Source organism: Schistocerca nitens, chromosome 4, assembly GCF_023898315.1.
Source record: "Schistocerca nitens isolate TAMUIC-IGC-003100 chromosome 4, iqSchNite1.1, whole genome shotgun sequence".
Classification (NCBI taxonomy): Eukaryota; Metazoa; Arthropoda; class Insecta; order Orthoptera; family Acrididae; genus Schistocerca; species Schistocerca nitens.
Genome location: NC_064617.1, coordinates 204,468,616 through 204,492,854, shown reverse-complemented (window position 1 = coordinate 204,492,854; position 24,239 = coordinate 204,468,616). Strand labels below are relative to the sequence as shown.

General features: G+C 47.1%; 1 protein-coding gene across 1 annotated transcript in view; it reads right to left on the bottom strand.

The window, feature by feature from the left end:
* The window catches only part of LOC126253083 (protein Skeletor, isoforms D/E-like), a 316,336-nt gene that overhangs the window by 31,866 nt on the left and 260,231 nt on the right, over positions 1 to 24,239 (bottom strand). The window contains exons 10-11 of the mRNA XM_049954182.1: positions 19,719 to 19,894; positions 11,066 to 11,228 (exon numbers count right to left, since the gene is read on the bottom strand). Of these exons, the coding sequence (XP_049810139.1) occupies positions 11,066 to 11,228; positions 19,719 to 19,894 (339 nt within the window). The remainder of the gene's footprint in view (positions 1 to 11,065; positions 11,229 to 19,718; positions 19,895 to 24,239) is intronic.

Sequence of the window (24,239 nt, the reverse complement as noted above, 5' to 3'; positions counted from 1 at the left end):
CACGTTGGATCTCACGTGTGACTCTTCCGCTGATTTCATGAGATACACTATGTGATCAAAAGTATCCGGACACCTGGCTGAAAAATATTTACAAGATCGTGGTGCCCTCCATCGGTAATGGTGGAATTCAATTTAATTCAATATGGTGTTGGCCCACCCTTAGCCTTGACGACAGCTTCTTCTCTCGTAGGCATACGTTCAGTCAGGTGCTGCAAGGTTTGTTGGGGACTGGCAGCCCATTCTTCACTGAGTGCTGCACTGGAGAGGTATCGATGTCGGTCGGTGAGGCTTGGCACAAAAACGGCGTTACAATACATCCCAAGGGTGTTCTATGGGATTAAGGTCAGGGCTCCGTGCAGGCCAATCGATTACAGGGATGTTATTGTCGTGTAACCACTCCACCACAGGCCGCGCATTGTGAACAGGTGCTCGATCGTGTGAAAGATGCAGTCGCCATCCCCGCATTGCTCTTCAACAGTGGGAAGCAAGAAGGTGCTTAAAACATCAGTGTAGGCCTGAGCTGTGACAGTGTCACGCAAAACAACAAGGGGTGCAAGACCCTTCCATGAAAAACACGACCACACCATAACACCAACGCCTCAGAATTTTACTGTTGGCCCTACACACGCTGGCAGATGACGTTTACCAGGCATTCGCCATACCCACACCCTCCCATCGGATCGCCACATTGTGTACCCTAATTCATCATTCCACACAACGTTTTCCCTCTGTTCAATAGTTCAAATTTTACACGAGGCGTCATTTAGCATTTACCGGCGTGATGTGTGGCTTATGAGCAGCCGATCGACCACGATATCCAAGTTTTCTCACCTCCCGCCTAACTATCATAATACTTGCAGTGTATCCTGATGCAGTTTGGAATCCCTGTGTAATGGTCTGGATAGATGTCTGCCTGTTACACTTTAAGACGCTCTTCAACTGTCGGCGGTCTCAACAGACGAGGTCGGCCTGTCCGCTTTTGTGCTGTACGTGTCCCTTCACGTTTCTACTTCACAATCACATCGGAAACAGTGGACCTAGGGATGTATAGGAGTGTGGAAATCTCGCGTACAGACGTATGACACAAGTGACACCCAATCACCTGGCCACGTTCGAAGTCCGTGAGTTCCGGGGAGCACCCCATTCTGCTCTCTCACGATGTGTAATGTCTTCTGATTTCGCTAATATGGGATACCTGGTAGTATGTGGCAGCACAATGCACCTAATATGAAAAAATATGTCTTTGGGGGGGAGGGGGGGGGGCTGTTCGGATATTTTTTATCACATAGTGTATTTTACAACCACCTTCCACGATGTTCAATAGTCCCTGTCCGTGTATACTTGTTGTCTGTCTAGTATTGGTTTAGCTGTTGTTGTTCCTCCCTGTTTCCACTTCACAATCACATCACCAACAGCCTATGTGGGCAGCTTTAGAAGGGTTCAAATGCTCCTGATAGATTTGTTACTCAGATGACAAGCAGTGACTACTCCACGTTCGAAGTCAATGAGCTCTCCTTACGGGCCCATCCTGGTGTGACTACTTTTCTGATGACAACACAATTTTTTCTGCCTCCTTTTACACTAGTAGGTCTGCGTCTTGTTAGGTCTAGTGGTCCAACCCGCATTACACAGGGGTGCATGGGTACTTCTGATCAGGTATTGTACGTATGTTCCACAACCAGTCAAAATGTTTAAGAATTTTTAATCTTACGACATCGTGTCGCGTTTCGAGTCAGTAGTGCTCACAGTCAGATATCAATACAAATGAATCAGTTACGCTATTAATACACTCATGTTCAGAAAGAAACAGAACACGTCTAGGACGTTCATACGCACGGGATATGTACATTAGTATGTTCTGCAGAAATGACTAGCATTAGAACCTTGTCGGCCTGCCGGGTCAAGGTCCACATCGACAACGCCGCGCAACAGCACCTACGGGTAAAGTGTGCGTGCGACTCTCGTTCTCGTGAATGTAATGGATCACTGAGACACGAGCAAACGTGCACGACGCCTCGCAGAAGTGTGGACGAACTGTGCCATCAAATTAGTGAGTTTGAAAGACTGAAAGACTGTGATACATCCAGCCGGGAAATTGCTGCTTGTGTGGCACAGTGTTTTGGCAGTGCAACGGATGCGTGCAGAATGGTTCACGGAAGGCCGTAGAACACGACAACGACACCTCATCCGAATGTCAGTGCAGGACAGACTTGCGTCCTCCTCTGATCTAGCACAACAGTTGCACATTGTAACACATTATTATGACAAGTGCGTCACCGTTTATTCGGCATGGGTTACATGCGGGTCGTCCACTTCTCCGCCTACCTTTGACGAATGTGCAGAAACATGCTAGGCAGCAATGGTGTATGGAACGAGGTCACTAGAAACAGGATAGTGTTTTCGGACGAATCGAGGTTCTGTTTGTTTAAAAATGATGTCCACATTTTCCTTCGCCGCAAACAGGGGGTGCGACTTCACAGTGACTGCTTTCGCACACGAGGTACAGCGCCAAATCAAGACCTGATGGTGTGGGGCGCTAACCACAAATCACAGTGGGCACGTCCAGGGCAGTGTGACCAGTGCGACCTACATGAATGACATCTTGGGACCCGTAGCGGTACCCTTTCTTTACAACACCCCGGATGCCATTTTTCAGCAAGACAATGCACGATCACATGCTGCTGTACAAACACGTGCCTTCTTGGCGTCACAGGAAGTCAGCCTTTTGCCCTGGCCCGCCAGGTCACCAGGCTTGTCGCCAGTCGAAAATGTGTGGGATATGATGAAATGACGGGTGCAGAGCTGTGACCCAATGCCAACTACGTATACTGAACGGAGGGGAATGAAATGCTGATCATTTCTGCAGAACATGCTAACTTATATGTCCTATGAATATTAACGTCCTGTCTCTAATCGTTCAAGGTGTTCTGATTTTTTTTGAACATGAGTTAACTATTGGCTATATTATCGCTAATTAGTTGTGTTGGCACAGTCCTTGTTAGGTCCAGAACACATACGGGGTGATTCAGCTGCCCCTACCTAAGGATTTTATGCAACCCACAATGCCTTCAAAAAATCACATGTGAGATTTTCATATTCCCTTTCTCACTACACGCAAGCTCTTAGTCCTATAGAAAAAATGAGCAGGAGCTTTTTGTAGGAAATTTAACATAGTTAAGTTTTGTGCTGGGACACGTTTTCGCTGGAGGCCACGTTTCTCGAGTTATTCAAGAATAACGTACAAAACTGACCTTGAAAAGCTTTTTCATTGAATAACTCGAAAACCGGGTCCTCCTGGGAAAGCGTATCCCAGTACAAAATTCTACATTAAATTTCCTACAAAAAGGTGCTGTTCATTTATTTATGTAGGACTAATAGTTTGCACATAACGAGCGAGAGAATACAAAAATCTTGTCCGTGGTTTTTGAAGGCGTTATGGATTGCATAAAACCCTTAGGTAGCCGCAACTGAATCACCCTGTACATCCATACATACAAAAAGGAAAGAGAAACTACTGTATTGCCACAAGATGTGCTCTTATGTAGAAGTTTTTGGTGATACTGTGCTGATTACTTTCTGTATTTATGTCAGCTGGTTGCTGCGATGGTCTCGCATCTATTCTCCTTACTGTAGTACTTTTTTGCACTCAAGTCACGTTTCACCTTCCACAGTGATAACTAGATATACATACTGTTGGTCCAGAACGTCTTCACCACTTATTTAAAAGCGTGTTGGTCCTCCTTTTGATCGCAGAATAGCAGCGATTGTGAATGGCATGGATTCTACAAGCCCTTGGTACATCTGTTTTGTTGGCCCAGCGGTGGCGCCCGATAGCGACCCAGATGTGTTTCATTGGTTTCCGATTAGGCGAATGTGGTGACCAAGACACAGACCGTTATCCAGCAGCGAGATGTCATCGCCGTCAGGGAAGACATCAAGCAAGAAGGGACGCAGGTGGTTCGCAATAATGTCCATGTTGTCCACAGTTATCATGGTGCCTTCGATTACTACCACAGCCACCACTGAAGTTCAGATGAATGTTACCCATGGCACCAAAGTTGTACTTTGTCGTCAGATCTGCCGCAGATGGCCATTTATCCTGCTTTACAGAATGGGCATGTCTTCCATCTTCACGTTCTATGACGACTTGGACGTCCAACACCTAGTCGCTTTCACCATTCTTCAAACACTCTCCATAGATGCTCACGACAGTAGCATGCGAACAATCGACCAGTTCCGCCATTATTCAGGTGCTCCTTACTAGATGTCGGACCATAACAGTCCGCCTTTTGTCAAAGTCACTTATAACAGCGGATGTCCTCATTTGCGGACTGTATCGTTGTTGCAACAATTCCCCATTAATCTCTGTTCCACTTATATACTTTCCACACCGCCTCGGGTGCCTGACAAAAAGTGAAGCACCCATAAGACATGGGTGAATATCAACGTAACATAGTACATGTACACACCATCGGCGGATATGTAGAGCTGCTATTATCTGTGACATATTGAACGACCACCAGAGTGCATCAATGTTGCTCATGTTCTATAATGTTACCAGCGGTCAAGTGCTACCCAGAACTCCTTCTCAGATAAGAAAGTTAACTATCTACAGTGAGCGTGGACACTGTTACAAAACATGCTTCCCCTGCATTACTCCTCTCCATTGCAGCACTTGCAGCCTGCGACGCCATTTAAAGACAACCAAGGTAAAATGTGTGTACTATACTTACTATACTTATTGTTCGTATATTAGTTGAGTGCTGCATTGCATACTTCTGAACTGGCAGAAGTTGGAAGATTCTAGGCTGTTAATGCTTTATGTCTGGGCACAGACACAAATAGTAATATAATAATAATAATAATTCTGTGTATAGCGCTATAGTAGACCTCATGTAGTTGCTGCTATGTCGTGCTGTAAATTAATTAATTCATCTGTTTCGAAGCGGGTAATGTAGCCATTTCCCGACTATTGTAGGTACTATCTACAACATCGAGAAGACATTTTATTGAGATATTTAGCGTTTGTTAGGTATATGTCTTACTTTTATCATCAGCGATATACGGGACAAAGCACAACTTATGTGTGTAGTGGGTGGACTATACGAGGTGCATTCAAGTTCTAAGGCCTCCGATTTTTTTTCTCCGGACTGGAAAGAGATAGAAACATGCGCATTGTTTTAAAATGAGGCCGCGTTCATTGTCAATACGTCCCAGAGATGGCAGCACCGTACGGCAGATGGAATTTTACCGCCAGCGGCGAGAATGAGAACTGTTTTAAATACTTAAAATGGCGGCGTTTTCCTTACTTGAACAGCGTGCAATCATTCGTTTTCTGAATTTGCGTGGTGTGAAACCAATTGAAATTCATCGACAGTTGAAGGAGACATGTGGTGATGGAGTTATGGATGTGTCGAAAGTGCGTTAGTGGGTGCGACAGTTTAATGAAGGCAGAATATCGTGTGACAACAAACCGAAACAACCTCGGGCTCGCACAAGCCGGTCTGACTACATGATCGAGAAAGTGGAGAGAATTGTTTTGGGGGATCGCCGAATGACTGTTGAACAGATCGCCTCCAGAGTTGGCATTTCTGTGGGTTCTGTGCACACAATCCTGCATGACGACCTGAAAATGCGGAAAGTGTCATCCAGGTGGGTGCCACGAATGCTGACGGACGACCACATGGCTGCCCGTGTGGCATGTTGCCAAGCAATGTTGACGCGCAACGACAGCATGAATGGGACTTTCTTTTCGTCGGTTGTGACAATGGATGAGACGTGGATGCCAGAAACAAAGCGCCAGTCAACTCAATGGAAGCACACAGATTCATCGCCATAAAAAAAATTTCGGGTAACCGCCAGTGCTGAAAAAATGATGGTGTCCATGTTCTGGGACAGTGAGGGCGTAATCCTTACCCATTGCGTTCCAAAGGGCACTACGGTAACAGGCGCATCCTACGAAAATGTTTTGAAGAACAAATTCCTTCCTGCACTGCAACAAAAACGTCCGGGAAGGGCTGCGCGTGTGCCGTTTCACCAAGACGACGCACCCGCACATCGAGCTAACGTTACGCAACAGTTTATTCGTGATGACAACTTTGAAATGATTCCTCATGCTCCCTACTCACCTGACCTGGCTCCTAGTGACTTTTGGCTTTTTCCAACAATGAAAGACACTCTCCGCGGCCGCACATTCACCAGCCGTGCTGCTATTGCCTCAGCGATTTTCCAGTGGTCAAAACAGACTCCTAAAGAAGCCTTCGCCGCTGCCATGAAATCATGGCGTCAGCGTTGTGAAAAATGTGTACGTCTGCAGGGCGATTACGTCGAGAAGTAACGCTAGTTTCATCGATTTCGGGTGAGTAGTTAATTAGAAAAAAAATCGGAGGCCTTAGAACTTGAATGCACCTCGTATGAGGAATCTGTAACCTTCACAGCGTTAATGCTACCTCATTGAGCAAAAGTAATTATTGATCATCATTTTCTTCATCGTCATTTTCTTTGTGCCTTTGTCCAACTCCAGCGCGGGGTCGGCCTTGTTACTACGCATTTACGATGTTAGTGTCAGACGGTGGCCGGAAGCCCTTCCTGTCGCCACCCCGCCAGAGAGAGGGCGGCGATTTGGGAACTGAGATAGTGCCCTGACATTGTTGTCTTACCTGGTGACAAAGAAAACATTATTGTTATTCCTTCCAACAAGGATTACATTGAGAAGGTGCAGAGCCTGCTAGATGACGACTCATACAGGATGATCAACGCTGATCCCAGAAAGAAGCTGGAGAAAAAGATTAGGGCTCTTTTCAAGGACGCGGATTAGCAGAGGGGGCCCTGTACCGGCAAGACTTTATGGACTCACTGAAGTCCACAAAGATGGGGTGCTGTTGTGCCCAATTGTCAGCAATATTAGGGCATATACATGTTTGCTTGCAAAATACGTGACGGAAATGCTAAGCCATTATGTGGGTAAATGCCCTCATCACTTCCTCAGTTCTGTGAATTTCGTAAAACGCCTCGACAGCTTCAAGATGAAAGACTCAGACATCCTGGTGAGTTTTGACGACGTTTCGTTATTCACTAGGGTGCCTCTACGAGACTGACTGGAGCTTGTTGGTCGGAAATTTGACGAGAAGAGCACAGAGCTTTTCAGGCATATCCTGGCTTTTATGTATTTTCTGTTTCCATATTCCTACATAATAGTCGTAAGAAGTGTGACCAAAAAAAACTTAAATGTTTATTTGAAACTGCAATAGTGAAGCCATTGTCACAGTACATAACTTTTTTTCTGTAAAAAGGGGGTTACATTACAGGTTTCAACGAACTACGTCGTCGTTTTTAAATGTGAACCATCAGTTGAAGAAAATATAATGAGAATTATGACCACACATATTACAAAACTTACGAGAAATTTGCCTGGTCCTATTACTTCCCGTAACTTTTGTAAGATGTATATATTCTCCAACTGATTTTCTACATTTGAAAATGACGGCGCAGTTCGTTGAAACCGGTAAAATAACCCCTTTTTTAAAGAAAAAAATTATGTTCTGTGGTTACGGATTCACTATTGTAGTATGAAATAAACATTTATTTTCTATTTCATGGAGATTAATATGAATGGAGATTACTATAAACTAACGGAAAGAGTCGCAATGGGCAGCCCACTCTCGCCTGTGGTCGCGATTTTCTATTAGGTAGGGCATTGGAATAGGGTAGTTAGCGCAGCAATGTTAGCTATAGTGCTGTGGTGGTGTAAGGGCTAGCATTGTTGCGTTAGTATGCAACGAGACCTGGGTTCAAGCTCTGGCCACGGCACTAGTTTTAATTCATTATCATAGATAAAGATGACACTCAAATGTCTCGAGGAAAATTATTGAAGTCAATAGATCGGAGGCTGGTCAAAAGATCGAACAGAACCCGAAATCTCTCGAATTGCGACGTAAAGTGTTCCAACAGTTCGAGTTGTGCTCAAACACAGCCCAACTTGGGTCAGTGAAAAGTGAACTGAAACAATAGAAGCCGATTTCTGCAAAAACACTATGAGATACTTATCGTAATATGAAACAACAGAGGGCCGCGCGGGGTAGATGCCATGTCTAAAGAGCCTTGCCACGGTTAGCGTGGCTGCCCCCGTCGGAGGTTCGAGTCCTCCCTCGGGCATTGGTATGAGTCTTGTCCGTAGCGTAAGTGAGTTTAAGTTGGATTATGTAGTGTGTAAGCCTAGGGATCGATGACCTCAGCGGTTTGGTTCCATAGGAACCTACCACAAATTTCCAAATTTGAAACAACAGATGGTGCAGGTAGTCATCTTCTGATACAAGTGAAGACGTATTCATTTGTCACATCCCGTTGACATCCAGTGATTTAAATATGCCCTTCGACTTAAAGCAATTGCAGTTTCCCATGTGGCTTGCATTTGATGTCAGTATGAACAAGGCACAGAGCCAATCACTTTGTGTGGTGGCTCTTAAACATCCCGGGAAACGCCGTGCGCTGCAGCTAGTTAATAATAAGTGACCCAAACTCTGGCCGGACATGGGGGTTGAACCCGTCTACCATCCTCCACACCTACAAAGTCTTCATCCATCCCATCCTCTGTTATGCCAGTCCCACCTGGATATCCATCCCCCAAATTCTGTAAGTCCCTCCAGATCCTCGAGCGCCATGCACTCCACCTCACCTTCTGTATACACCTCCTGTCTCCCACACGGATCCTCTACGACCTGATTCCTTTCCCCCATCTGCTCCTATTCCTCGAACATATCTGTGTCCTCTACACCTCTCGCCGCCTTGATCCCCCCCATCCCCTGGTTGCTCCTCTCCCCTCCAACTCCCGCCCTCTGCTGCACCTTCACCGTTGTGTCCCCCCTACTCTCCATCTCTTCACCCTTCATCTCTTTTCTCAAGGTGGCTTCTGTCGACTCCCCTTCCCGGATGATGCCCTCTCTCCCTCCATTTATCCCTCCAATCAACTCTGATCCTCACCTTCCCCTCCCTTCCTCTGTCCTTTTTTCTGGGCTCCCTCTCCCCCCCTTCCATCCTGTTTTCTCCCTGCCTACCCTCTCTCTGTCTCCCTTCTCTACCCCAAGTCCTTTTGCATTTCACTCCGCTGCCATCCCCCATTCCCTCACCGAGCGAGGTGGCGCAATGGTTAGCACACTGGACTCGCATTCGGGAGGAAGACGGTTCAATCCCGCGTCCGGCCATCCTGATTTGGGTTTTCTGTGGTTTCCCTAAATCGTTCTAGGCAGATGCTGGGATGGTTCCTTTGAAAGGACACGGCCCACTTCCTTCCAGGTCCTTCTCCTATTCGATGAGACCGATGACCTCGCTGTTTGGTCTCTTCCCCCAAAACAACCCAACCCAACCCATTCCCTCTCACGTCTGCCCTGCCCCCCCCCCCCTTATGAGTCCTCTCCCTCTGTCGCCCTCCCCTCTTCGTTTTTCCTCTGATCCCCCCTTTTTCTTTCCCCTCATCTGTCCAGGTCCCCTCCCCCCCCCATCTGCCCTTGTCTGTTGTGTGTCATATTTGTGCCATCTTTTTAGTGCAGTGTTCCAGTGAGTGTTCACTGTTGTGCGTCTTTCCAAAGTGTTGCGAACAGAAATCATGCTGTGCTGGGTGTGATTTTTATATCTCTTGCGAACAGAAACCAGACTGTCGCCGTGTTTTTTAATTATTTATCTATTATTTTACCTGTCTGCTCCCTGTGTTTTTTTATTAGCATCGCCAACCCTTTGTTTTATGTTTTAGCCGGCTGCGGTGGCGGAGCGGTTCTAGGCGCTTCAGTCCGGAACCGCGCGTCTGCTACGGTTGCAGGTTCGAATCCTGCCTCGGGCATGGATGTGTGTGATGTCCTTCGGTTAATTAGGTTTAAGTAGTTCTAAGTTCTAGGGGACTGATGACCTCAGCTGTTAAGTCCCATACTGGAGTCATTTGAACCTTTCTTTTTATGTTTTAAGTTCCACAATTTTCAGCCATCTTACCATTTAAGTCACCGATTTTATCGCCTGCTTTTATTATTGATTATTTTCATTTACTTGCTATAAGGGTTCCATTTTTACCGACTTTGAAGATTCTTTGCTGATCACTGTGCTAAACATTTAAGCCATATAGGCTTTTGTAACTAAGTCTCACATATCCCAGGGCGGGGAAGGGGGGACTCGGCGTTGACTGTTCTGCCAGAAACGCTGGACCACCTCGGTACGGCTCTCCGTTGAGTTCTCAAGTCATCTGTCTGGTAGACGTCACTGTCACTTTGCAGTAGGAGGATACAAGATGATTTGAACAGGATAAATGTAAATTAATGCAGATGAATAGGAAGAAGAAGCTCGTAATGTTTGAATACTCCATTAGTGGTGTACCGCTTGACACAGTCACGTCGATTAAATATTTGGGCGTAAACATTGCAGAGAGATATGAAGTGGGACAAGCATGTAACGGCAGTTGTGGGGAAGGCGGATAGTCGTCTTCGGTTTTTGGTAGAATTTTGGGAAGATGTGGTTCATCTGTAAAGGAGGCCGCTTATAAAACACTAATACGACGTATTCTTGAGTACTGCTCTAGCGTTTGGGATCCCTATCCGGTCGGATTGAGGGAGGACATAGAAGCAATTCAGAGGCGGGCTGCTAGACTTGTTACTGGTAGGTTTGATCATCACGCGAGTGTTACGGAAATGGTTCAGGAACTCGGGTGGGAGTCTCTGGAGGAAAGGACGCGTTCTTTTCGTGAATCGCTACTGAGGAAATTTAGAGAACCAGCATTTGAGGCTGACTGCAGTACAATTTTACTGCCGCCAACTTATATTTCGCGGAAAGACCACAAAGATAAGATAAGAGAGATTAGGGCTCGTACAGAGGCTTATAGGCAGTCATTTTCTGTTTGGGAGTGGAACAGGTAGAGAAGATGCTAGTTGTGGTACGAGGTACCGTCCGCCACGCACCGTATGGTGGATTGCGGAGTATGTGTGTAGATGTAGATGTAGACATATGGAAGTGGAACGGTTTCGATGTGGTTGATTACCATGAAAGAGATAGCGGGGTTGTTGGAAGCTGTGCGGGTGTTGCGTCTTACCGGTGATAGCGGAGTAGCCTCGCTTGCCGCCGGTGGGCCCCATCTGCGCGTAGAAGACGCCGTCCTCCGGCTCGTAGCACTGGATGGCCGGGATGTGCCAGGCGTCGGCCACTCGCGCCACGGGCGCCGGCGTGGCTCGCGGGCGGCTCGGCCTCCGCGGCGGCTGCAACACGGAGGCTCAGTCCAGCTGTCTGAGTACACTCGCTGGAGCTGGAGGGAAGCGACTAGCTGCGCCTCCCTCCAACAGCCACGTCGCGGGAGGCAGCACTAGCTCACTAACTAGCGAAGTAACGTACCGGCATTCACTATGGTATCGCGATCTGTATCAGGATGTCTAGACGTCGATGAGAATCTTTCCTTCTTTCCTGCTCATAATTTGGTCTCATGGCAGTTCTTCGCGACCGACTTCTTGGGTAAAGACATCTCTCGGTTGTTGAGCTGCAGTAATTTGGTGTCCGAATACCAGCTTTTGATGGCGGGCCCATTGCCACTTACATCTACACTACTGGCCATTAAAATTGCTACACCAAGAAGAAATGCAGATGATAAACGGGTATTCATTGGACAAATATATTATACTAGAACTGACACGTGATTACATTTTCGCGCAATTTGGGTGCACAGATCCTGAGAAATCAGTACCCAGAACAACCACCTCTGGCCGTAATAACGGCCTTGATACGACTGGGAATTGAGTCAAGCAGAGCTTGGATGGCATGTACAGGTACAGCTGCCCATGCAGCTTCAACACGATACCACAGATTCATCAAGAGTAGTGACTGGTGTATTGTGACGAGCCAGTTGCTCGGCCACCATTGACCAGACTTTTTCAATTGGTGAGAATGTGCTGGCCAGGCAGCAGTCGAACATTTTCTGTATCCAGAAAGGCCCGTACAGGACCTGCAACATGCAGTCGTGCATTATCCTCCTGAAATCTAGGGTTCCGCAGGGATCTAATGAAGGGTAGAGCCACGGGTCGTAACACATCTGAAATGTAACGTCCACTGTTCAAAGTGCCGTCAATGCGAACAAGAAGAGGTGACGGAGACGTGTAACCAATGGCACCCCATACCATCACGCCGAGTGATACGCCAGTATGGCGATAACGAATACACGCTTTCAATGTGCGTTTACCGCGATGTCGCCAAACACGGATGCGACCATCATGATGCTGTAAACAGAACCTGGACTCATCCGAAAACATGACGTTTTGCCATTCGTGCACCCAGGTTCGTCGTTGAGTACACCATGGCAGGCGCTCCTGTCTGCCTGTCTGCCGTCAATGCGAACAAGAAGAGGTGACCGAGACGTGTAACCAATGGCACCCCATACCATCAAGCCGGGTGATACGCCAGTATGGCGATGACGAATACACGCTTTCAATGTGCGTTTACCGCGATGTCACCAAACACGGATGCGACCATCATGATGCTGTAAACAGAACCTGGACTCATCCGAAAACATGACGTTTTGCCATTCGTGAACCCAGGTTCGTCGTTGAGTACACCATGGCAGGCGCTCCTGTCTGTGATGCTGCGTCAAGGGTAACCGCAGCCATGCGGATAAGATGCCTGTCATCTCGACTGCTAGTGATACGAGGCCGTTGGGATCCTGCACGCGGTTCCGTGTTACCCTCGTGAACCCACCGATTCCATATTCTGCTAACAGTCATCGGATCTCGACCAAAGCGAGTAGCAATGTCGCGATACGATAAACCGCAATCGCGATAGGCTACAATCCGACCTTTATCAAAGTCGGAAACGTGATGGTACGCATTTCTCCTCCTTAAACGAGGCATCACAACAACTTTTCACCAGGCAACGCCTGTCAACTGCTGTTTGTGTATGAGAAATCGGTTGGAAACTTTACTCATGTCAGCACGTTGTAGGTGTCGCCACCGGCACCAACCTTGTGTGAATGCTCTGAAAAGCTAATCATTTGCATATCACAGCATCTTCTTCCTGTCGGTTAAATTTCGCGTCTGTAGCACGTCATCTCGTGGTGTAGCAATTTTAATGGCCAGTAGTGTACCTTCCACACGCCAGCTTAAGAAATGTGTCTCGGGGAACCTCTGGAACCTCTGTAATTCTACCCCCTTCTCTATTCTATTCCCGACTGTCGATGAGCTTCCGTGTTAGCACTCATTTCTCTGCCCATTACGTCGCGGTCATTTCGCGAGGTGTATGTGGGAGAGAGTAATATTCTGCCTAAGACCGTGGAACGCACGATGTCGAAACATCAACAGTAAACAGATCCGTCATGCACAAAGCCTCTCTTATATAATGGTGATTCCGATTAACGCTTAAAAACTCCTGAAGGGACGTATTTAACGCTGAGCCATGTAATTTGATATTAGACACATGGGCCCGCAAACGTCGGGAAGTACCAAAAAACTGTATCAGAAATATTGAATATGTGACGTCACCAGATGGCGTGCCTCACCGCACATGAAGCAGTGGAGTTTTCAAGTCGGTGTGACTCCGGGCCTACATGCGCGACTATAGTATGTGTGGTTCAGGAGTCTGAGTCTTGCGTCCCTTATTTTCTTCCACTGTGTTGACAGTTATGTGTCTAAACTGAGGTAAGATTTATTAATTTGTTCACCGATCCCGCATTCTCCGCCAATTAACCGAAAAGCAGTCCGCCCCGGTAGCTGAGTGGAATCCGGCACGGTAGATCAGCGTGTTCGGTCAGAGGGGTGCTCGCCTTCTGTAAGAAAAAAAACTGAGTAAAGGAATCAACGATCAACTTGAACGGATGTCTTGTGACGTCCGGCCAGACCAAACGCAACGAACAATACCGAACAAAATGGAAAAAAAGTGGTCAGCGCAACAGAATATCAATCCTAAGGGCTCGGGCTCGATTCCCGGCTGGTTCGGAGGTTTTCTCCGCTCAGGAACTGGGTGTTGTGTTGTCCTAATCATCATCATTTCATCCCCATCGACGGGCAAGTCGCCGAAGAGGCGTCAAATCGAGAGACTTGCACCCGGCGAACGGTCTACCCGACGGGGAGAGCAACCGACCGTATTGCGTCACAAGTAAATAAGTATAAGCTTCCGAACTGCATCGCTACCAGTAAATGATGTACATGTTCTCTACAAAACAGTGTCTGTAAACAAATAAAAAAAACAAGGTACGAAGGGAAAGACACAAAAATTTAGTACAGGTTTTGCTCGGTTACACCGAGGACAATAATTTTCTAACTTCTACGTGTACAACAGATCACATTTACAAAAGGTGTTCGAAAACAGAGTAGTCTAGCGGAGAGATGTTAGCACAGCCCCCTACCAGCGAGGATGGGAGCGACAAGCCCAATCGCTGCACGTGTGGCGAGCTACGTCATCTGGTGACATCACATCTTCAACATTTGTCATCCACTTTTGGGGTATTCCCTGACATTTGTACCCCCCTATGTCTCATACTGAATTACTTTTCTGGGTCTCACCCACGGCGCTTCAGGGGTTTTCAAGTGTTAATAAGAACCATCCCCTGTAGTGACTGCCACTGGAGTATGATGAGCATCCCTGTGACGCTCCCGATTTTATTAAACGACCCGTGACGAAATGAGCTGCTCTCCTTTGTTTCTTCTCTGCTTGCTATATTAGCGCTTCATGGCAGGGAAGAGATCAAAAGATTCAATAAACAGCTGCATGACTCGTCACGCCTTTGTTTAGTAAGCGTGAAGCTGTCTCAGGGATGATAGACAAATTGCAGTGGCAGTCGTTACGTGAAATCCGTTGCGCAGCACAAAGAGTTATCCTCAAAAAATTCCGACAGTCACTTTCCAAGATAAGTGATGAAATTTATTATACTGCCGGCCATTCATTTATTCCTCATCCAGTACTGGGTACGCACAATAAGTAAAATTTGTTGTCTGTTATTTCTTATCTTTCCTATTGTTGGAATTGTAATGATCAGAATTAACTTACCACATCATACATACACTGTAGTACAGATTTTGCCACGTACCACCTGCGGATAGCACAGGAAGGAGGCATAATGATGCTGGAACATCATGCACTTTCGCTACAACCCGAACAGTGGCTTGCGGGGTAAAGGCGTAGATGTAGTGTCATTGCAAGTGTCAGGAAGACAGTGGCGAAGAAGATGAGGTTGACGGGGTGGGTGGTGAGAAAGCGGTACAGTGCATGCTCTTAATTGTGTGTTAATGGACAGATGGAATATGCTGCAGGGGACTTGATGTCCACAATCACAGCTACAGCCATCGACCTCTACATCTGGAAACATCCAGGCAGCTTTTCAGCAAGCCAGAATAGAGGATGTGGAAACACTCTAAAATAAAAAATTCTCTCTTGACTTTCCATTTTACTTTGTCTATTTTTAAACTCTGGATGCCACAAGTTAAAAAGCGTTCATCTGTTTCGTACTTGTTATTAATTTTGTATTTGTTGGCACTCCAATTCCATTAATTAAATTATTCAAAATCAAACATAGTTCTTATTGCCCATATAGTGTACTAAACATTTATTTACCTTCACATATTCCTCCTTCAGTCCTTCACAGATCGCTTCACTCGTTTCTGGAATTATTTTGGTTAATGTACAAAGTGAAATTCGAGTGCTGTGTTGGAAACTAGAGTAGCTCTCTCATGTATCAAGAAATCGCATTGGCACAGTTTGCCTGTCTGCTGCACATACAGCATTTCTCAAGAGTGTAGTTCGCGCGGCTCCCCCCGTCGGAAGTTCGAGTCCACCCTCGGGCGCGGTTGTGTGTGTTATCCATAGCGTAAGTTAGTTTAAGTTAGATTAAGTAGTGTGTAGGCTTAGGGTCCGATGACCTGTGCAGTTTGGTCCCATATGACCTTACCACAAATTTCCAAAATTTTCAAGAGAGTATTCTGTTTCGTAATATGAGAAGCCACTTTCCTGAGCAAATACTGAAATACACTCTCATCCATTCGTAAGTAATTTGTGTGTTATGACTTGACTTCCTCCACTTGCAACTCACGTAACAAATTGTGCTAGATGCTTTTATTATCTCGATGTAACACCTAGGGCTCCATCCAAGTATGATTCCGTTTTTTACGCCGCTTTTCTTCCAAATACACGCACAATGAAATTGTGGTACTAGCAATTGCAGCGCATAATAACGAGTTGTCGTCCGCCATCTTGAAATTTGACGAAAAATATGACAATAGTATAATATCCCTTTTTAGCGGTACGTCAAAGGTCTTTGTCAAAGAAATTTGACGAATATTTGATCATATTTCTTTGTTAAACAAATATGATAGTACGAGGGTCACTCCAAAAGAAATGCACCCTATTTTTGTAAAAATACACTTTTCATTCTGCATGTGTAAATGTTTTACAGTGTGTAGATACATCCTTCCCGCTTGTTTTCAAGCTTAGTTCAACCTGTTCCCGTCAGTGGCGCCGTCACAGCATGTCTTCAAGATGGCTGCTACACTTGACGTTCGTCAGAAGCAACGTGATGTCATAGAATTCCTGTGCTGTGAAAACGAGATAGTGGGAAACATCCACAAGAGGTTGAAAAAGGTGTATGGAGATGCTGCTGTCGATCGCAGTACAGTTAGTCGGTGGGCAATCAGGTTACGTGATGAAAACGGGCACCTCAATATTGAGGATTGTCCTCGCAGCGGCAGGCCTCGTACTGCAAGCACTCCAGACAATGTGCAGAGAGTTAACGAATTGGTGACTGCTGACAGACGCATCACAGTGAACGAATTGTTACGCTATGTTAGGATAGGGGAAGGAAGTGTTTGCAGAATACTGGAAGTGTTGGCGTTAAGAAAGGTTTGTGCCAGGTGGTTTCCCAGGATGTTGACAGCGGCTCACAGAGAAACAAGAAAAACGGTATGCAGCGAACTTTTGGAACAGTACGAGAATGGTGGATATGAATTTCTTGGAAGAATTGTGACAGGTGATGAAACAAGGCTCCATCATTTTTCACCAGAGACGAAGAGGCAATCAATGGAGTGGCATCATGCAAATTCACCCAAGAAAAAAAATTCAAAACCACACCTTCTGCTGGAAAAGTTATGGCTAGAGTGTTTTTCGATTCCGAAGGACTCTTGTTTGTGGACATCATGCCAAGTGGAACCACCACAAATTCTGATGCATATGTGACGACACTGAAGAAATTTCAAGCTCGACTGAGTCGTGTTCGACCACACCGGCAAAAGCAGGACGTTTTGCACGACAATGCACAGCCACATGCCAGTCAAAAAACCATGGAACACGTATTATGTTCGAGTATAATGTCTTTTCTGGAGACTAGAAATCTATTCTGTAGGAATGAGCATGGGTTTCGAAAAAGACGATCGTGTGAAACCCAGCTCGCGCTATTCGTCCACGAGACTCAGAGGGCCACAGACACGGGTTCCCAATAGATGCCGTGTTTCTTGACTTCCGCAAGGCGTTCGATACAGTTCGGCACAGTCGTTTAATGAACAAAGTAAGAGCATATGGACTATCAGACCAGTTGTGTGATTGGATTGAAGAGTTCGTAGATAACAGAACGCAGCATGTCATTCTCAACGGAGAGAAGTCTTCCGAAGTAAGAGTGATTTCAGGTGTGCCGCAGGGGAGTGTCGTAGGACCGTTGCTATTCACAATATGCAGAAATGACCTTGGGGATAACATCGTAAGTTCACTCAGGCTTTTTGCGGATGATGCTGTGGTATATCGAGAGATTGTAACAATGGAAAATTGTACTGAAATACAGGAGGATCTGCAGCGAATCTCAATGTAGACAAGTGTATTGTGCTGCGAATACATAGAAAGAAAGATCCTTTATCATTTAGCTACAATATAGCCGGTCAGCAACTGGAAGCAGTTAATTCCATAAATTATCTGGGAGTACGCATTAGGAGTGATTTAAAATTGAATGATCATATAAAGTTGATCGTCGGTAAAGCAGATGCCAGACTGAGATTCATTGGAAGAATCCTAAGGAAATGCAATCCGAAAACAAAGGAAGTAGGTTACAGTACGCTTGTTCGCCCACTGCTTGAATACTGCTCAGCAGTGTGGGATCCGTACCAGATAGCGTTGATAGAAGAGATAAAATGGTTCAAATGGCTCTGAGCACTATGGGACTCAACTGCTGAGGTCATTAGTCCCCTAGAACTTAGAACTAGTTAAACCTAACTAACCTAAGGACATCACAAACATCCATGCCCGAGGCAGCATTCGAACCTGCGACCGTAGCGGTCTTGCGGTTCCAGACTGCAGCGCCTTTAACCGCACGGCCACTTCGGCCGGCGATAGAAGAGATAGGGAAGATCCAACGGAGAGCAGCGCTCTTCGTTACAGGATCATTTAGTAATCGCGAAAGCGTTACGGAGATGATAGATAAACTCCAGTGGAAGACTCTGCAGGAGAGACGCTCAGTAGGTCGGTACGGGCTTTTGTTGAAGTTTCGAGAACATACCTTCACCGAAGAGTCAAGCAGTATATTGCTCCCTCCTACGTATATGTCGCGAAGAGACCATGAGGATAAAATGAGAGAGATTAGAGCCCAGACAGAGGCATACCGACAGTCCTTCTTTCCACGAACAATACGAGACTGGAATAGAAGGGAGAACCGATAGAGGTACTCAAGATACCCTCTGCCACACACCGTCAGGTGGCTTGCGGAGTATGGATGTAGATGTAGATGTAGAAGCGATCACAAAACTCGGATGGACAACACTGAAACACCCGCCCTATAGTCCTGACCTGGCTCCATGTGACTATTATCTCTTTGGGAAACTGAGAGACTCTCTTCGTGGAACAAGGTTTGAAGATGATGACTCCCTTGTGCACGCTGCCGAACAGTGGCTCCAACAGGTTGGTCCAGAATTTTACCGTGCGGGTATACAGGCGCTGGTTGCAAGATGGCGTAAGGCAGTTGAGAGGGATGGAAATTATGTAAATATTGTGTGGTGTCACCGCCAGAAACCACACTTGCTAGGTGGTAGCCTTTAAATCGGCCGCGGTCCGTTAGTATACGTCGGACCCGCGTGTCGCCACTCTCAGTGATTGCAGACCGAGCGCCGCCACACGGCAGGTCTAGAGAGACTTCCTAGCACTCGCCCCAGTTGTACAATCGACTTTGCTAGCGACGGTTCACTGAAAAAATACGCTCTCATTTGCCGAGACGATAGTTAGCATAGCCTTCAGCTACGTCATTTGCTACGACCTAGCAAGGCGCCATTACCAGTTACTATCGATATTATGAATAATGTACCGTCAAGAGCGACGTTCACCATTTATGGATTAAAGTTAAGTATTCCACCGGCTACGTCCTTTTTTTCTAAAGTCTAATTTCCCTGTCCTGTTCCAGACCTCACGCCAGCCTGCGTGAGCTAAAACGCGTGCCTTTCGGCTTCCTCTTGTAACCCGGTGTTGGCTCTCCTGCCAACCCACAATATATTGTTCCTAAAGGATGTATCTACACACTGTAAAACTTTCAAACATGTAGAATAAAAGATGGATTTAAAAAAAATAGTGTGCATTACTTTTGGATTGACCCTCGTATTGTATCACCCAATGGCAAAGCGAAGAGAGTAGAGGTATCAACTAGCGCTACAGGTGGTCAGACAACGAAACGCGTTCGAGTAAATCCACAGGGTTCTGCAGGTCGAATCTAAGTGCGCCAGCACGAGTGTCGCCTGCTGCGAGGCACTCACCTGGGTGGCTGGTGGCTCCTCTGTGGTGGTGGTGGTAGCCCTGGAGGGCCCCCGGCGGCGGGAGGGAGCGCCCGTGGTGATGCTGGTCGCCGCAGGCGTCGTGACGCGGGGGGCGTCCGTGTCCGGCAGAGGGCAGTTCCAGCGCGGGGACCGCCCGAAGTCGATCAGCACGTTGTCTGCACACCAAAGAGATAACACAACACGTGGAGAGGCTGTGGCACGATATTCAGCGCTCCCTGTGCAACTATAGTAGAGCGTCGATTGTCCGAAGTAATTGGGGGACATGGGTGTCCGGAAAACTGGTTTGTTCGGATAATCGTACTGTACATGTTTATTTGCCAAAAAGAAGTACAGTACAGTAAATTTACTCATAAAAACAGGCAGCTCTTTTAGTATTACAAAGTAACATACAAAGGCAACTTCAGTAGGAATATACAGGGTGTTACAAAAAGGTACGGCCAAACTTTCAGGAAACATTCCTCACACACAAATAAAGAAAAGATGTTATGTGGAAATGTGTCCGGAAACGCTTACTTTCCATGTTAGAGCTCATTTTATTACTTCTCTTCAAATCACATTAATCATGGAATGGAAACACACAGCAACAGAACGTACCAGCGTGACTTCAAACACTTTGTTACAGGAAATGTTCAAAATGTCCTCCGTTAGTGAGGATACATGCATCCACCCTCCGTCGCATGGAATCCCACTGTATCACAGCCGTCCACAATACGAGCACGAAGAGTCTCTACATTTGGTACTGGGGTTGCGTAGACAAGAGCTTTCAAATGCCGCCATAAATGAAAGTCAAGAGGGTTGAGATCAGAAGAGCGTGGAGGCCATGGAACTGGCCCGCCTCTAACAATCCATCGGTCACCGAATCTGTTGTTGAGAAGCGTACGAACACTTCGACTGAAATGTGCAGGAGCTCCATCGTGCATGAACAACATGTTGTGTCGTACTTGTAAAGGCACATGTTCTAGCAGCACAGGTAGAGTATCCCGTATGAAATCATGATAACGTGCTCCATTGAGCGTAGGTGGAAGAACATGGGGCCCAATCAAGACATCACCAACAATGCCTGCCCAAACGTTCACAGAAAATCTGTGTTGATGACGTGATTGCACAACTGCGTGCGGATTCTCGTCAGCCCACACATGTTGATTGTGAAAATTTACAATTTGATCACGTTGGAATGAAGCCTCATCCGTAAAGAGAACATTTGCACTGAAATGAGGATTGACACATTGTTGGATGAACCATCCGCAGAAGTGTACCCATGGAGGCCAATCAGCTGCTGATAGTGCCTGCACACGCTGTACATGGTACGGAAACAACTGGTTCTCCCGTAGCACTCTCCATACAGTGACGTGGTCAACGTTACCTTGTACAGCAGCAACTTCTCTGATGCTGACATTAGGGTTATCGTCAACTGCACGAAGAATTGCCTCGTGCATTGCAGGTGTCCTCGTCGTTCTAGGTCTTCCCCAGTCGCGAGTCATAGGCTGGAATGATCCGTGGTCCCTAAGACGCCGATCAATTGCTTCGAACGTCTTCCTGTCGGGACACCTTCGTTCTGGAAATCTGTCTCGATACAAACGTACCGCGCCACGGCTGTTGCCCCGTGCTAATCCGTACATCAAATGGGCATCTGCCAACTCCGCATTTGTAAACATTGCACTGACTGCTAAACCACGTTCGTGATGAACACTAACCTGTTGATGCTACGTACTGATGTGCTTGATGCTAGTACTGTAGAGCAATGAGTCGCATGTCAACACAAGCACCGAAGTCAACATTACCTTCCTTCAATTGGGCCAAATGGCGGTGAATCGAGGAAGTACAGTACATAGTGACGAAACTAAAATGAGCTCTAACATGGAAATTATGCGTTTCCGGACACATGTCCACGTAACATCTTTTCGTTATTTGTGTGCGAGGAATGTTTCCTGATAGTTTGGCCGTACCTTTTTGTAACACCCTACATAGTATGTGGCACGGTTTATTAAACAAAAATATATACATATTACATACGTATTTTGCATGAACAATACACACAGTATATAAAATTAACGTTTAAAAAAATCCTTCATTTTGGGCTGCCTACGCTACACGCTTACCGGCAGCTAAGTCACATACTTTTTTCATTACAGATATCTGAATCTGGTCACTTTCATCTTGGGCTTCAAACCATCGCAACGCCTCAGAAGCTGTTGGTATACTTTCATCTTCACTTTCTGGAGCACTGATTGATGGGATGCTGGCGGCGTCATCTTTATCAGTGACGACGTTTACAATCTCGCTGTCCTGCATGATTTGGTGTCCTGGATCTGCATCATCGATATTCATCCATTCATGAACGTCTTCTTCCTCATATTCGTGGCAATCTATTTCTTTCAGCATACCGAGAATTACAGACATATCATTCTGTTCGTCATTTTCAATCATGTAAGCTCACGAATGCCGTGTCTTGACTTGAAGCGTTTTAACCAGCCCGTGCTCGCTTTAAAGTTCGAAGGCCCACTGCCGCTATTTCTACTGCCAGTGCCAAGCCGACAGAAGTGTGCTGATTGTTGAAACACAGCGACAGGCGGCTTGGCCGGTCAGCGGCGCCTTGTGAAGGCCCCATTAGAAGCAATGTTCCGCCAGCAGTGGCCCAGTGCGGCGACTAGTGTGGGAAACTTGGTATGGGAGTGAGGGGGATGATGGACGGTAGGGTACGAGCGTTTGCAAGACAAAAACCACCAGCACGAACAGTTCGACGATGTTTGCAGCAGCATTGACTATCAGCTTGGAGACCATGGCTGCGGTTGCCCTTGACGCTGCATCAGAGGCAATGGTGTACTCAGCGACGAACCTAGGTGCGCGAATGGCAAGACGTCATTGTTTTCGGATGAATCCAGGTTATGTTTAGAGCATCATGATGGTCGCATCCTTGTTTGGCAACATCACGGTGAACGCACATACACTCCTGGAAATTGAAATAAGAACACCGTGAATTCATTGTCCCAGGAAGGGGAAACTTTATTGACACATTCCTGTGGTCAGATACATCACATGATCACACTGACAGAACCACAGGCACATAGACACAGGCAACAGAGCATGCACAATGTCGGCACTAGTACAGTGTATATCCACCTTTCGCAGCAATGCAGGCTGCTATTCTCCCATGGAGACGATCGTAGAGATGCTGGATGTAGTCCTGTGGAACGGCTTGCCATGCCATTTCCACCTGGCGCCTCAGTTGGACCAGCGTTCGTGCTGGACGTGCAGACCGCGTGAGACGACGCTTCATCCAGTCCCAAACATGCTCAATGGGGGACAGATCCGGAGATCTTGCTGGCCAGGGTAGTTGACTTACACCTTCTAGAGCACGTTGGGTGGCACGGGATACATGCGGACGTGCATTGTCCTGTTGGAACAGCAAGTTCCCTTTCCGGTCTAGGAATGGTAGAACGATGGGTTCGATGACGGTTTGGATGTACCGTGCACTATTCAGTGTCCCCTCGACGATCACCAGTGGTGTACGGCCAGTGTAGGAGATCGCTCCCCACACCATGATGCCGGGTGTTGGCCCTGTGTGCCTCGGTCGTATGCAGTCCTGATTGCGGCGCTCACCTGCACGGCGCCAAACACGCATACGACCATCATTGGCACCAAGGCAGAAGCGACTCTCATCGCTGAAGACGACACGTCTCCATTCGTCCCTCCATTCACGCCTGTCGCGACACCACTGGAGGCGGGCTGCACGATGTTGGGGCGTGAGCGGAAGACGGCCTAACGGTGTGCGGGACCGTAGCCCAGCTTCATGGAGACGGTTGCGAATGGTCCTCGCCGATACCCCAGGAGCAACAGTGTCCCTAATTTGCTGGGAAGTGGCGGTGCGGTCCCCTACGGCACTGCGTAGGATCCTACGGTCTTGGCGTGCATCCGTGCGTCGCTGCGGTCCGGTCCCAGGTCGACGGGCACGTGCACCTTCCGCCGACCACTGGCGACAACATCGATGTACTGTGGAGACCTCACGCCCCACGTGTTGAGCAATTCGGCGGTACGTCCACCCGGCCTCCCGCATGCCCACTATACGCCTTCGCTCAAAGTCCGTCAACTGCACATACGGTTCACGTCCACGCTGTCGCGGCATGCTACCAGTGTTAAAGACTGCGATGGAGCTCCGTATGCCACGGCAAACTGGCTGACACTGACGGCGGCGGTGCACAAATGCTGCGCAGCTAGCACCATTCGACGGCCAACACCGCGGTTCCTGGTGTGTCCGCTGTGCCGTGTGTGTGATCATTGCTTGTACAGCCCTCTCGCAGTGTCCGGAGCAAGTATGGTGGGTCTGACACACCGGTGTCAATGTGTTCTTTTTTCCATTTCCAGGAGTGTATATAGAGTATATTCGTCATCGTCATACTAGCGTATCACCCTGCGTGATGGTATGGGGTGCCATTGGTTACACGTCTCGGTCACCTCTTGTTCGCATTGACGGCACTTTGAACAGTGGACGTTACATTTCAG